The 13,402-nt window shown below is 37.8% G+C and overlaps 1 protein-coding gene across 5 annotated transcripts in view; it reads right to left on the reverse strand.

Moving 5' to 3' along the window:
- Nucleotides 1-4,342: 4,342 nt before the first annotated feature.
- Nucleotides 4,343-13,402, reverse strand: part of LOC134534052 (ankyrin repeat and KH domain-containing protein 1) — a 125,165-nt gene continuing 116,105 nt past the window's right edge. For all 5 annotated transcript variants that reach the window (XM_063372023.1, XM_063372022.1, XM_063372020.1 and 2 more), the window contains exons 39-41: nt 11,846-13,093; nt 10,909-11,115; nt 4,343-5,429 (exon numbers count right to left, since the gene is read on the reverse strand). In XM_063372023.1, the coding sequence (XP_063228093.1) occupies nt 5,403-5,429; nt 10,909-11,115; nt 11,846-13,093 (1,482 nt within the window). In that variant the 3' untranslated portion in view covers nt 4,343-5,402. The remainder of the gene's footprint in view (nt 5,430-10,908; nt 11,116-11,845; nt 13,094-13,402) is intronic.

The following is a 13,402-nucleotide window of genomic DNA, read 5'->3' on the forward strand; positions in this document are numbered from 1 at the left end:
AAACATTTTGAACAGATGTATAGGTGTTGTTTACACACATCAAGTCCATTGGATTGGGTACGGCTGCAGTAATGTTTTCACAGTCGTTCACCGAGTGCTCAGCATCAACTTAGCAATGTTTGTGAAACAGTTTGTTCGCTCAAAACTGAACATTGGGATATCTGTGTGTTGCCTAGGATTTCCTTTTTCCAACTACTACCTACATGTAACCTATAATTTTGGCTGGCTCTTGCATGGGTCCAGGCAGAACTGATTTTTTAAGCTTTTTGCATAGGTACGTAACTGTCCAAAGTAAGCTTTTTAGTAGATCCCCAAAAAACACCAAAATCACCACACTACCACTTCTAGGTTAAGATACTTACATTGAACAGAAAAGACAAGTTTTATTGGTAAATATGCTAATATTTTTCGCAGCCTGGCACCACAAACTTAGGAGTCAAACCTATATATTTCTGTCAGACTGATGTAATTAATGAACATGATTCTTGTTGGCTGGCTTGGTCTTGGGGTATTGTGATTTCAACACTACACTTAATTTCAGACTACTTTCCATGATCAAAATTACAAACTTCCCTAATTTTTCATACATAATTTTAAATTTATCTATTTTGCAATTTCTGAAAGAAATAAAGAAAATCCAGCCTCCACCATACCCATGGCTAGCCTAGAGCAAACAGTACCTTGCGAACACAATTTTATAGTGTGCGTGACTGTTTTAATGTGTAAATATTGTGTGCTGGTATTAATTTTAGTGTCACAGATGTGTGATTTTTGAACTTCCCAACTGCTAGATCGCAGCGCCGAGTTTTCAAGTTGGCTGCTGGCAGCTTCCGGCGACGAAGCAACAGTCGTCTTCGACCATCATGGCTGTAAGTTGTGCAAAGTGCAATAGAGCACACTTGCTGCGAATGTGTGAATCTTTTTAATGGTCTCTTTGGCATTTATTTTACAGTCTAATAATGTATTGTGACAATAACTATGTACTAAAACATCATAAAAAATACTTTATATTGAGTGATGGCAGACTCTAGCATGACAGTTTCCCCTTTAAACTATCACTGGGGAATTTCCACGACTTGATCAGGATATTGAGACACTTCTTGAGACTTTCCAGAATGTGAACATCCTGTTTAAGCTAAATATTAAACCTTTAACCTTTCAATATACATATATACATACATATATTGAAAGGTTAAAAGTTTAATATTTAGCTTAAACAGGATGTTCACATTCTGGAAATATATATATATATATATATATATATATATATATATATATATTTAATGGTGCGTGTATTTCGAAACAATGTTTTGTCCTTTGGCATCATCATACTGTGGGGTGCTCCTAGTTGACTGCCATGCCTGCCTGCACAAGACGTGTACATAACCCATCATAGGGGCTCATGGCGTGACTTCTCAATGGCAGAATCCCAATGCCAACACAATGAGAACGAAGGCTTTTCACAATTGCTTTTACTGACCAGCAATTATGGTGGCGGAAGCAGTAAAATTGTCAAAAAGTCACTGGATTTTTTTCAGCTTGATCCAACATGGATTGTACTTGTTACTCAGTGGAAGGACTTCACTCCAGCATTCTAGTAGCTTGTGTTAATTTTCTTCTGGTGGATTCCAGCTGTTGACCTTGGTCACTAAGTGGCATTAGTGCACTGGAGTTGATAGGTTTTTTTTGCTCACTACAACTTGTTTCGAATCCTATTGTACAGTATATTAACTTTTATTTGGAGTCAATCCATATCAAATCAACCAATCCGTGTTGCTGACACACATATATTAAAAATTTTATTGTTACCATTTAGACTTTTAGGTTTTTACGAGTCATCAAATAGCACTATTTGTCTAAAATTGATTATTTTCAAATACTTATATCTCAAAAATTATTTAGTCTTTGTAAAATGTGTATTATAATTAAGGTACGTAAAATGTGTATTATAATTAAAGGTACGAAGGCTGGAAAATTAATTTTTTTTATACGTAATTATATAAAAAAGATAAGCTAATAATAGGTATCTATGAAATACATGGATTCACGAAATACAAAGTTTAAAGAGAATTTAAAATGTGCAAGACTGCAAGAATTTGTACATGTTTTCAATTTAAGAATAGCAATTCTAATGCCAAATTAACACGTGCGGTGGTGAAAATTCACAGTACCAAACGTTTATACGGAAATGTTTTTCATGTGGTTACTTTGCACAGGAAACAGTAAAAGTAATTTACTTTATGTGAAGCCCTAATTTAGTTTTTTTTTTTAATTTAATTTTGAAATCTTGACTTAAGTTAATTAAAAAATGTCTCCATTATGACATTACGAACATTTCTTTGCAGTTTAAGCAGTTTGTATTTTCCGTTTGTAGTGGCAGCCATGTTGTAAATAGAATTTTTGTTCCTATCAAATTTTATCATGATAGTGATATATTTATAATGTACTAAATTCAAGAAATTTATTAAAGCCCAGGACGTCAAAGTTTGATATGTACAGCTGGCACACGTGGCTAAGAAATTATGCAATTTCAAAGTTATGTTGTACTAAGAAAAGTGAAAAAGGTACTCGTGGATTTCTAGGTTATGACAAACACTTTTATTTTTTAGTAATATTGGCCAAAAATTAGTAAGCGTATTGTGAATTGGCAGAAACGCCAATTCAATTAAATACGTATTGGCAAAATCAGCTTCTGCCGATCCGTATCAGCACAGCTCTAACAAGAACCTACAAAACTGTATTGCAACCAGTGTTTGCCAAAGCCAAACGTACTGGTTATCAAATAATTAAGTGCCATCTTTAACCGCCAAGCTAATAAAATGAGTTCATATAAAGTGAAGAAATCACCTATGCAAATAACCCTGAAAAGAAAAATAATTACAGTGAAACCTCTATTTAACAAATCTCAAGGGACCAAAATTTGTTGTGTTTGTTGTAAAGGGGTTTGTTAAATGGAGGTTTCGCACGATATATTTCTAGTCATCATAAAGCTTCACATAAATGGCTAGAACTGTATTTCTGACTTTAATACAATATGAGGAATTAAACATGAAAAAGTACATAGAATACACTTGTTTAATGGCCAACTATTTGATGCTTGGAAATTTATCAATTCCCATCCGGAGTGCTTCCTGGCGTGCCTTTTATTGTAAAATCGGCCCAGAGACGTTGATGTTAGATGCCCTAGCCTCCATTAGCCAGTCAAAAAGTATCTTGTCCAAATCATCAATTTTACATACTTTCACAAGTTTTCGATTTGTTCCTACCAGAGAAGCGTTGTTTTTGATCTGTTCCCGGTTGGATAATATGGTCGAAAGTGTAGACGCCGGGATGTCGAAACGTTTAGCTACCTATCACTTTTTTTTTTCCACCTTCATCAACAGGATCTAAAATTTCTAATTTTATTTTAACGTCAATCTGTCGCCGCTTTTTAGGATTAGAATTCATTTTACAGTAGTAACGTGTTGATTTCCGTAACTACGTGTGGAAATAAATAAACAACAGTGAAAACTGAAAAAACGTAAATTGTCCTCCACCATAGATAAATATATTTGCGTGTGCGCATCTATAACCATAGAAACGCAAAATATACTAGTTGTTCGTCTTGCCAGAGCGATGGTACGAGAGGTTTCCGCCACTAGCGCTAAATGTACCCGCCATTTTGAACAAAGTGTGGCATGTATACACGACTTGTGTTATCCATGATGCTTTGTTTATTTATTGTCTTCCGCGATGGTGCAATTTATTTTACGGTTATACGCACGTATTTTTTAAGCAGTGAATGCAAAAAAATTAGTGGATGTCTTGTAGGAGATGTTTATTTTTGCGTGTTTTTCAAAAGCGGCAGTTCGTTGTAAAGGGAATTTCACTATTTCGGAACAAATAAAATTCGGTATTTAGAGGTTAAAACAGCATTGATCTTATGGCGGTTCAGCGGGACCAAAATTTTATTTCGTTGCATAGGGTTTTTCGTTAAATAGAATATTCGTTAATGGAGGTTTTACTGTACATAGCAGCAATAGATCTTCACTTCTCAGCTAACTTAAACCACCAATATAATTTCCAGGAGTCTTTCAGGAGTTAAAATGAATGGAACACTTTATCCTCCCAATTAGACTAGTGCAACGAGTTTGTGTCGAAGTGGTACAGAGTTCACTATAACTGCGAGGTCTTTTAGTTTAGTTGTCCTTGCACAACTGTGTGACAAAAACCTTTCCAACTTGTGTATTGTTACATTTGGTGGGAAAAGCTTATTAATACCTTGGCGTGAAACTATCACAAATAAAAAATTATATAATAAAGCAGTAATGTTTCAGATGAGATGTAAATAAAACACATCATGTGTAATTTAAGTGGACTATTTTTTTCTTTATGTAGATGAAATGTTTTACACATTTCGTCTTAATCGATACATATATATATATTAATTGATTCAGTTCACAAATATTTATGCGGAACACAAAAATGTTCTCGACTGCTACACACGTTCAACATTTTAAATACATCCCTCCATAACCTGCGTGTTACAATGCCACAAGACTCCATGACGTTCATTTATGTTCATGTCGAAGGATAAACTGGCTCAGCTTTGTAATTCTCTGGAACACTGGAAAAACATGTCATTCTCTCACTCACTAACAGAAAAACACAGAAAGCTCAAAAATGTTTTTTTTTTAAACACACAAGGTGTTGCAAGTAAATTTATTTTGTATTTATATATATGTATATTTTTAACTACAAAGCAAATATCAAACCAAGGAATAAACATGCAAAAAACTTATTTCCAAAAGAAGGGAGGTATAGGTTACATTTCAGCCACTCCCTGTTCCAAAAAATAGCAATATACACCAAATGAAGAAAAAATTCATCATGTTTTAGCACTTTCCGACAGTGCAACATCTGAAAGCCAATTACACTAGGGAGGTGCCATGCCGCTCCCCAGCAACACAGAACTTTACAATCAGGTCTGAGAAAAATTGTCACAATTGAGAAAAGCTTGGTCACTCTGCAACAACACAAGCATACATGCTAATGAAAAGCATTTTGATCATCGTTCATACTTAGTGTTTGCTTTCAACATTACACGACTAATATCAATCTGCAATTGACTCAAGAAGTTAAAATGCAGAGACTGTGAGGTACACCAGGCAGAATAAATCACCTGCAAATATCGCAGAACTCAAGTACAGAAACGTATCACTTTTGTGACAAGTTTACCAGAAGAAACATGCCTAACTCTGTCTACCAAAACACTGGTTGAGAATATAAAGCATTTTGGATAGAAGCTATAACCTGACATCTCTTTCAACCAACAAAAACAAAATAATTTATTATGCTAACGAGGGTTGATTCCTTTACTAGCTTCCATGCCCGCAAATTTCATTTGCTAGTGATGACGTGGTTTAGTGGCTCCACTTCGTTCCCCAGCCCTGTGAAACACAAAAATGCATCATGTCACAACCATTAAATCACAAAACCTACATAAATTTAATTAAGAACCAAAATTAAACTTTTTTTCCCATTCAGATTAAAAAGGGTGTGTGCTTATTTCTTATCTGGTTGAATCTACACTCTAAATGAAACTCTGCACCACAATTTGAATAGAACTTGCCTTCTTTCTAAAACTGCTGGAAAAAATATTTTAATTCTTATGTGAATGAACACAGGCCTATTACACCTAATTTTCTAATAATTAGAAGACCTCAAACATACTTTAACAATATAATACCAAAATCTTTCAAAATTAACAAGAGAAAGAGTGCCAAAAGATCCAGGAACAAAACTATAACAGGATGATGGTTTTTATATATATCTACACAGCAAGATTTTTCATTGAAATTTTGGCTAACTTATTTTGTCTACATCTTCTGCGAGAATATTATTTACTATACAAATAGTATAAAATTTAAAAAAGTGAAAACGGAAACTGTGGCATAGTTAGGGCCCCCTGAAAGTGGTAAATAAAATTTTCAGATTTCGTCATTAAAAATTAGCAAAAGTGGTGTTAAAAATCACTTAAAAACACACAAGTGGTGCTAAAATTCACTTAAAAACACAAAAGCGGTGCTAAAAACTTGAAAAAAAAAATGTGTGTATGTTATTTGTAAATATATCTGAAATATTTAAGTTAAATAATTTTACTTGAATCTACTCATTACTGAATACCCTAAAGAAATAGGTTACATATGTGAAACCCCGTATTTACGTTAACGGTATTTACGTTTTCCCGTTATTTACCTCCTTTGTTTTTGGCCCAATTTATTTTCCATAAGGCGGTATATGTCGTTTTCACGCTTGTTACGCCGGAAAAGTTTCTTCATTCCCGTTATTAACGTCTCGTTCAGTGTTTACAAACATCGAAACATGGCCGCCATAGAAGAAAGATACATCAAAAGCTGCGTATGTGAATGCGTTCGCGTCGTGAACAGTGCAAGTAACCTTGCACTATTCATAATACTTCTATTTCCACAGCTTTCCGCTACGAGCGCTGGTAGTATCATTGTCTTTAGCGGTAAATGTATTTGACACATCTTTAACTCTTTGTCGTTATTAATATCTGTGAGAAAATGGAGAAAGTGAAACAACGCAAAACTATTACCGTTGCCGATAAAATTAAAATAATTGCCAAATTCGACGAATATGTTGGATCACGTGTGGACCTTGCGAAAGAACTTTCAATCCCTGTGAGTACTCTTAACACCATCATCAAAAGCCGAGAAACCGCATCACTGCAAATGCCGCGCAATGTGGGCCAAGTGCTAAAAAACGTAAATATGTGAAGGACTCGAAATTCAAACAGCTGGAAGATATTCTTCTTAAGTGGTTTTCTGGTGCACGTGCCGCAAATTTACCAATAAATGGTACAATACTGAGAGAAAAAGCACGTGTTATTGCCTCTAGGCTGGGAATTCAAAATTTCTCAGCTTCCAATGGATGGATTGATCGGTTTAAGCAGCGTCACAATATTGTTTACAAGGTGGTTTGTGGCGAAAGCAAAAGTGTGGATGTGGAGACTGTGGAACATTGGAAGGAAAAGCTACAGGAAAAAATTGCTGGGTTCGACCCGAAAAATGTTTTCAATGCCAACGAAACAGGGTTGTTTTTCAATGTTCTACCAGACAAAACCTTTAGTTTTAAAGGGGAACCGTGTCACGGAGGTAAGCTCAGCAAGCAACGGATTACTGTGTTATTGCTTACCAATGCAGATGGAAGTGAAAAACTCCCCCTTTATGTCATTGGCAAAGTGAGGAAACCTCGGTGTTATAAAAACATCAAGTCACTCCCAACAAAGTACAAAGCAAACACCAAAGCCTGGATGACCAGTGCTTTGTTTCAGAGCCAGTTGCATGCATTTGATTCAAAAATGGCTTTGCAAAATACCGTATTGGTCCGAATATAAGGCGACCATTTTTACATAAACGAAAGATGCAAAAATTGGAAGTCGCCTTATTTTCGCACCCAAGACGTCAGAACCGCAAACATTAGTTCCAAGCTGAAAGCTACAGTAGAAACATTGTTTAACAAAACGTTCACAATTTTTTATATTAACTAAAACTTTGTTACCTCACACGGGGAAAAACGATAAATCCACCTAATATTGCAGTAATTCACAATTGTTTGAAGTTGAAAATTAAAATATTTGTTCTTGAGTAAAAACCATGAATGTTGAAGCATCTCAAAATGGCAACCTTTTATTTCACAATTCATATTTGTACTTTGTGTACAATCGCGTGTTAACATTTACGGTAATTTATCTTCAGATTTTTAACGGAAATATTTGTACTAAAATATCACAGTTATTTTCAGAACGATTGTTTACGTTTACAAACATTTCGGATGTAATGTTTGGAAATTCACGGCTGCCAACTGTCTTTCCACAATATTTCTTTGTTGTAAAACGAACATTGCCGAACATGCACGAAGACGCCATATTAACAGGAATTTGGTACGTTGCTTCAAAAGCTATTTTAATAATCCACTCTTTATTTATGTAAAAACCTTTCATAATTATAATAGATTATTCTTTCAAATTCATAGAACAGACTCTCTCTGTCAGAGAGTAATATGGACTAATATACGCGGTCACGTAACCGAGTTATTCATGGCCGTATGCTTCATCATGTCAGCTAGCCACTTGTTTTGTTCCGGCGAGATGCATTCTTTGTTTGCTTTTTTTACGTTTAACACACTACTAAATAGTAATACGCCTTGTTCTGTGGTAATACGTAGCTTAAGTCAAACGGAAAGTTAAATGCTGTATTTTAAGAGTGATTAATAGCCATTGTAAAAATTTTAAATTCGTAGATACAGTAAACTGTGAAAAATGAACAATCACACAATCACACATCGGTGGAACGGCGGGGAACGAGCTCTAGACAAATAAACAGCTCTGAAGATGACAATTATGCAGCTTCATTAGAGTAAACATACGAAAAAATTTCTAATGTAATACTTAAAAATGTAAATATTTTCTAATTGTTTTCTTTTGACTTTTAGGGTAGGCCATTCAAACTTATTTTAAATAAGTAATGTGATAAATATAAATTAATTGTTATACATAAATGCAAAAACGATTTATCAACACAAAATGTATGTCTAATGAATTTTCACATTAATTTCTACCAAAAATTATTTTTACATTTGTTTGGCCTCCTGAAACTGCAGGTCGCCTTATATTCGGGGTCGCCTTATATTCGGGCCAATACGGTAGTAAAGTTCTTCTTTTCATAGATCAGTGTTCTGCTCACAAAGCAACCATCCAGCTTCGCAACACTGATATTGTCTTCTTCCCAGCAAACTGCACGAGTGAGCTACAGCCCCTTGACTTGGGTATCATTCAGGCATTCAAGTTTTTGTACCGCAGATACCTAGTTTCAAGGGCAGTAACAATGCTTGATGTTGGAAAAGACCCTTCTTTGATGAAGATAAATCTGCTGACTGCATTGCATTTTAGTGCAAGAGCCTGGAAAGAAGTGAAAACATCAACAATTCAAAACTGCTTTGCAAAAGCTGGATTTGTGTTCCCAGAAAAGCCTTACACTCTCAGTGAAGAAGATTACAGTGACATTGAAGATGTTGAAGGACATGAGAGGGTGTTGCAGGAGAAAATATTTCAAGATTACGTGGATGTGGACAGTCAGGTGATCACTTCGGAAGTGCAAAGTATAGAAGATATTGTAGAAAGCTATGTCAGTACTTCTCAACAGGATACTGACGAAGATGATGATGATGATGAAGAAGTGACAACACCCACGAGTAAAGATGCTCTTGCTGCTCTTCAAACTCTGCGAGACTACATTGGAGTATCTGCTGGTGAAAACTGTGATGGTGTTTTTGATAATTTTTATACTTTAGAGAAGCAGATCATGTGCATGAACACTCAAAGATGCAAGCAAACCAAGATTTCTGATTATTTTACAAAGAAATAGACCTAAGTTAGGCTTGAAAGTTTTTGTGCATAACCCTACAAAACTTTTTTATGGTAACATTTTATCATGGCACACATTGTTTCAATGTTGTATTCACACAATTTTATAAGTTATATGTTGTAAATTTATTTTTGTTTACATAGGCCTAATGAAGGATTTTTTTTTAAAGATATTTCGTTCACTGTGTCTTTTTTTGATGTCTCTGACTACTGAAGTAAAAGGAGTGCATTAAACCAGGTATGTTACATTTTAAAAATATGTTTCCCTCAATTTACACTTTCCTGGTATTTACACTTTTTTTTCTCTGTTCCCCTGAAAAGTGTAAATAAGGGGTTTCACTGTATTTATATGGATTTGGACACTGATTATTAGTTCGTTCCCATAAACTAATCTGGAAAACTATTAATCCCTTTAACAAAATCGGGGACACACCACAACGCCGAAATGCCAAATTGATCACGACAGCTAGAAAACTGCTGTGTACCACAGTGCCGAAATACACTAACGCTGAAAAATGTCATTACAGGGCTGCCACAAAGGTTAGGTTAGACTAGGTTAGGTTAGACTAGGTTAGGTTAGACTAGGTTAGGATAGGCTAGGTTAAGTTAGGTTAGGTTAGGTTAGGTAAGGTAAGGTTAGGTTTGTTTGTGGTATTTCGGCGTTAAGGTACATTTAAGAAACACACACAAATTCATTCAGTTGTTATGTCTGCGTTGTGGTCAATTTTGACAATCGGCGTTATGGTATTTCGGCTTTGTGGTCACACCATTTGAAAATGAATGTTTGTTTACATTTTTCCGCTTTTTGGCACAATTTAAAATGCTTGTGCCTGGTTCGCCCGATAATCTGCTTGATACTACGATGCTGTTCCAACTATATGCCAGCGCCCCCGGCTGACGTTATATGGCCACTCACGTAAGGCTGTTCCAAACACCATTTGCCCAATCATCTGCTTGCTTTTGTATTTATCCGGTGTCGCTGTTCCAAGCTGACGTCAGTGCCCCGAGCGGTGTGCGTACGCTTTACAACTTCGCCTGTTTGTTTTATCTATCCAAACATTATGCCGGAAAGGAAAATAAACGCCGTAGTTTTGCGTATTTTTAGAGTATATTTTTGGGATTAACATTATAACGTGAGCGTGTGTAAGCTTTTGTTTGCTTTAGTGCATTTATGATTAATGTTCAGTGGCGGCCATGTTGCGGTGTTTGTTTACCAGTGACGAGACAAGTCTTTTACCCAGTATTTAAATTTCGCGTAAAAACAATGCGATTTCACGTTTTAATACAAAATTTTGTGTAAAAACGCTGTGTTATGGTAATTTAGCGTAAAAACTGTATTTAACAGTGATTTCGCGTTTATCATCGTTTAATCGCGATCGCGAAAAGAACAAGCCCCTAGGCATAGTGAAAAAGCAGTGTTGATTACTTTCAGACCTCTCAGGGATGGACAGTAACAGAAGCACACATGTCCATAAACATACATGCTGTTTGTCCTGGACTTCGGCGATGCTGAGACGAGCGGCCTCCCAGCTAGGACCCTCCATCTTCATGCCCTCCGGGGGCGGCATGTCTGCGCTCATGCCCGCCACGTTGTAGTGCGGCATGAGCGGCAGTGCGTTCATCAGCGCCGCCGCCGCCGCCGCCATGTTGCCGTTGTGGTACGAGTGCTGGCTGTCCGGGTGGCCAGTCTGCGCATCGAACAATTCAGGCTGTTCGCAAGATAAACTTTTCAAAAACTTTTTGTTTTTTTAATCACATACATATTATTGTATGACACTATAAACTCTATTTTGGACACACTATTGAATGTTATCATTCAATCCAAATTATCTTACACTGAAGGTCGGTCACTCACTCAACATATGATAATATTTTATACTATAAAGCATTGTAATCTCAAGGGCAATTTATACAACTGGATCAATACTATCCTTACATTGAAATACTGAAGTTAATACGTAGTTTAGATACAATAGTTTCATATAAACTAAAACAATTAGGCACTCAATATTAATTTTAATAACAGAAAATATTTGCTAAATTGTCTTCGTAAGATACTTTCCTACTGAAATCCCTAAAATGTTTCAAATCATTGATATAGAAACCACTAAAAAATATTTGCATGACCTTAAAAGTCAAGTTCAGAATTTTTACGGTAATTTAACTTGGCATGTGCACAAAAAAATTAGTCTATTTTGGCATACACGACATTAAGGATTTTTGTACTATGCACATCTATATAATGATTTTTTGATAGCTTCAATAAATCTCCAGGGAAAATACCAAAACCAATCCAGGTTGTAAGTAACCAATACGTAAACCTGCATTAGTTAGCAGCAGGGTCTAAATAAATAACAAATGTACCAACCAAAATTTCCAAAAGAATTAGAAAACTTCAGATGTTATACAAGCTATTACCTGAAATGGACCATCCATCATAGGTGGCAAGTCCTCTTGCATCGGCAGACGAGTGAAGTTGGGTCGAAACATAGGATGCCTATCCAGTGCAGGACCCATGCTCGTGCCTGGCCAAGAAGGTGGCATTTTGGGTTCTCCCATGCTAACCATCCAATCTGGGATGGCCCCTGTCGATCCCGCTCCACTGTTCAACTGCTTCCAGTTTGCCCGCTCCATGCCAATAGGTGCTATCTTGCGGTCCTCCATTTTATGGATGGCAGGTGGCTCGCCTATCGTGCCGGGGTTTCCTCCCGCCGGGGAGGAGGGCGACATGACCGGAGAGTTGCTGCTGCCTCCTGGGGCGCCTCCGTTCTCCAGTCCCAACAGCTCCACGCTCCCCGGAAGGTTGTTCAGATTGGCCAGCTGGGTGATGGTGCCCACGCCACCGGGATAGCTCAGGATATCCGGCTGGCCGTGGTGGTACGTCTGCGGGTACAGCGGCCAGCGTTGCCCGTTGGGGGTGAAGTTCTGGGGTGGGTTGGGAGGGTGGTAGGGACCTCCCATGGACGACTTGTTCATCGGAAAGGAGAATATTGCAGCCATGGGCGAGTTGGAGGACCCGGGAGAAGGCATCATGCCGGCGCGAGGGTGAAAGTTAGGCTGATTGAACATGTTGGGCGGCTGCTGCGACTTGTTGGCAAGATGGAGGGAGAAATCAGGAGCACGGGGGTTGAGACGGGACATGGTAACCGTGGTATTGGTGGGAGTGGAGTGCGGTGGCGGATGCTGGTGATACATCATCTGCTGCTGCTGCTGCTGCTGCTGCTGCTGCTGCTGCTGCTGCTGCTGCTGTTGCTGCTGCTGCTGCTGCTGCTGTTGGGGCGACTGGCTCTGCTGGGCATCGCCAGCCCCCGGCACCATCTTCAGAAGGTTTCCCTCACCAGGGTTGTACATGGAGCCATGCTCCATGCCCGGGAGGAACACCGACCGACTTGCGAAGGTCATGGAATCAACGTGTGATGGTGGCAGCTGTCCGACCACACCCACACCGAGGTTGGGGCCGGAGCTGGCCGGCCCATCGACGGGTCTCACCACGGGCTGGAGGAGGGGCTTGCCGGTCATGCCTAGAGAGTCACTCTGCTGATAGGGTGGCTGTTGCTGTTGCTGCACAGGGAGGGAAGGAGGTGTGGTGCTGTTACTGCTGGTCTTCGAGGAGACGGGGGAACACATGGTCGTGCCTCGGTAGCCAGGGGCCTTTGCCGCATCCACCTACACACAAACACATTGTCTTTTACTCTCTACAAGTTACTACTTTTAAGGAAAAAAATAATCTCTATTCATACCAATCATTATCTCCGTTCAATGCACATTTTGTCTCTGTCCATGCTTTTTGTGCTGAGCGTACAACACAAAGTTAGTATCACCAAATACTTTGGTTATTTAGTTTAAAAACAGGAGGACTTTGTTTACAATAGAAGATATTGCCCATTTTATATTTAGACCCCGTTTTTATGTAACTTTTCTTAAATTACTTGGTGTGACAAAATATAGTGGTCTATTTTTCTAAGTAGATAAAAA

Source organism: Bacillus rossius, chromosome 7 (genome assembly GCF_032445375.1).
Source record: "Bacillus rossius redtenbacheri isolate Brsri chromosome 7, Brsri_v3, whole genome shotgun sequence".
NCBI lineage: Eukaryota > Metazoa > Arthropoda > Insecta > Phasmatodea > Bacillidae > Bacillus > Bacillus rossius.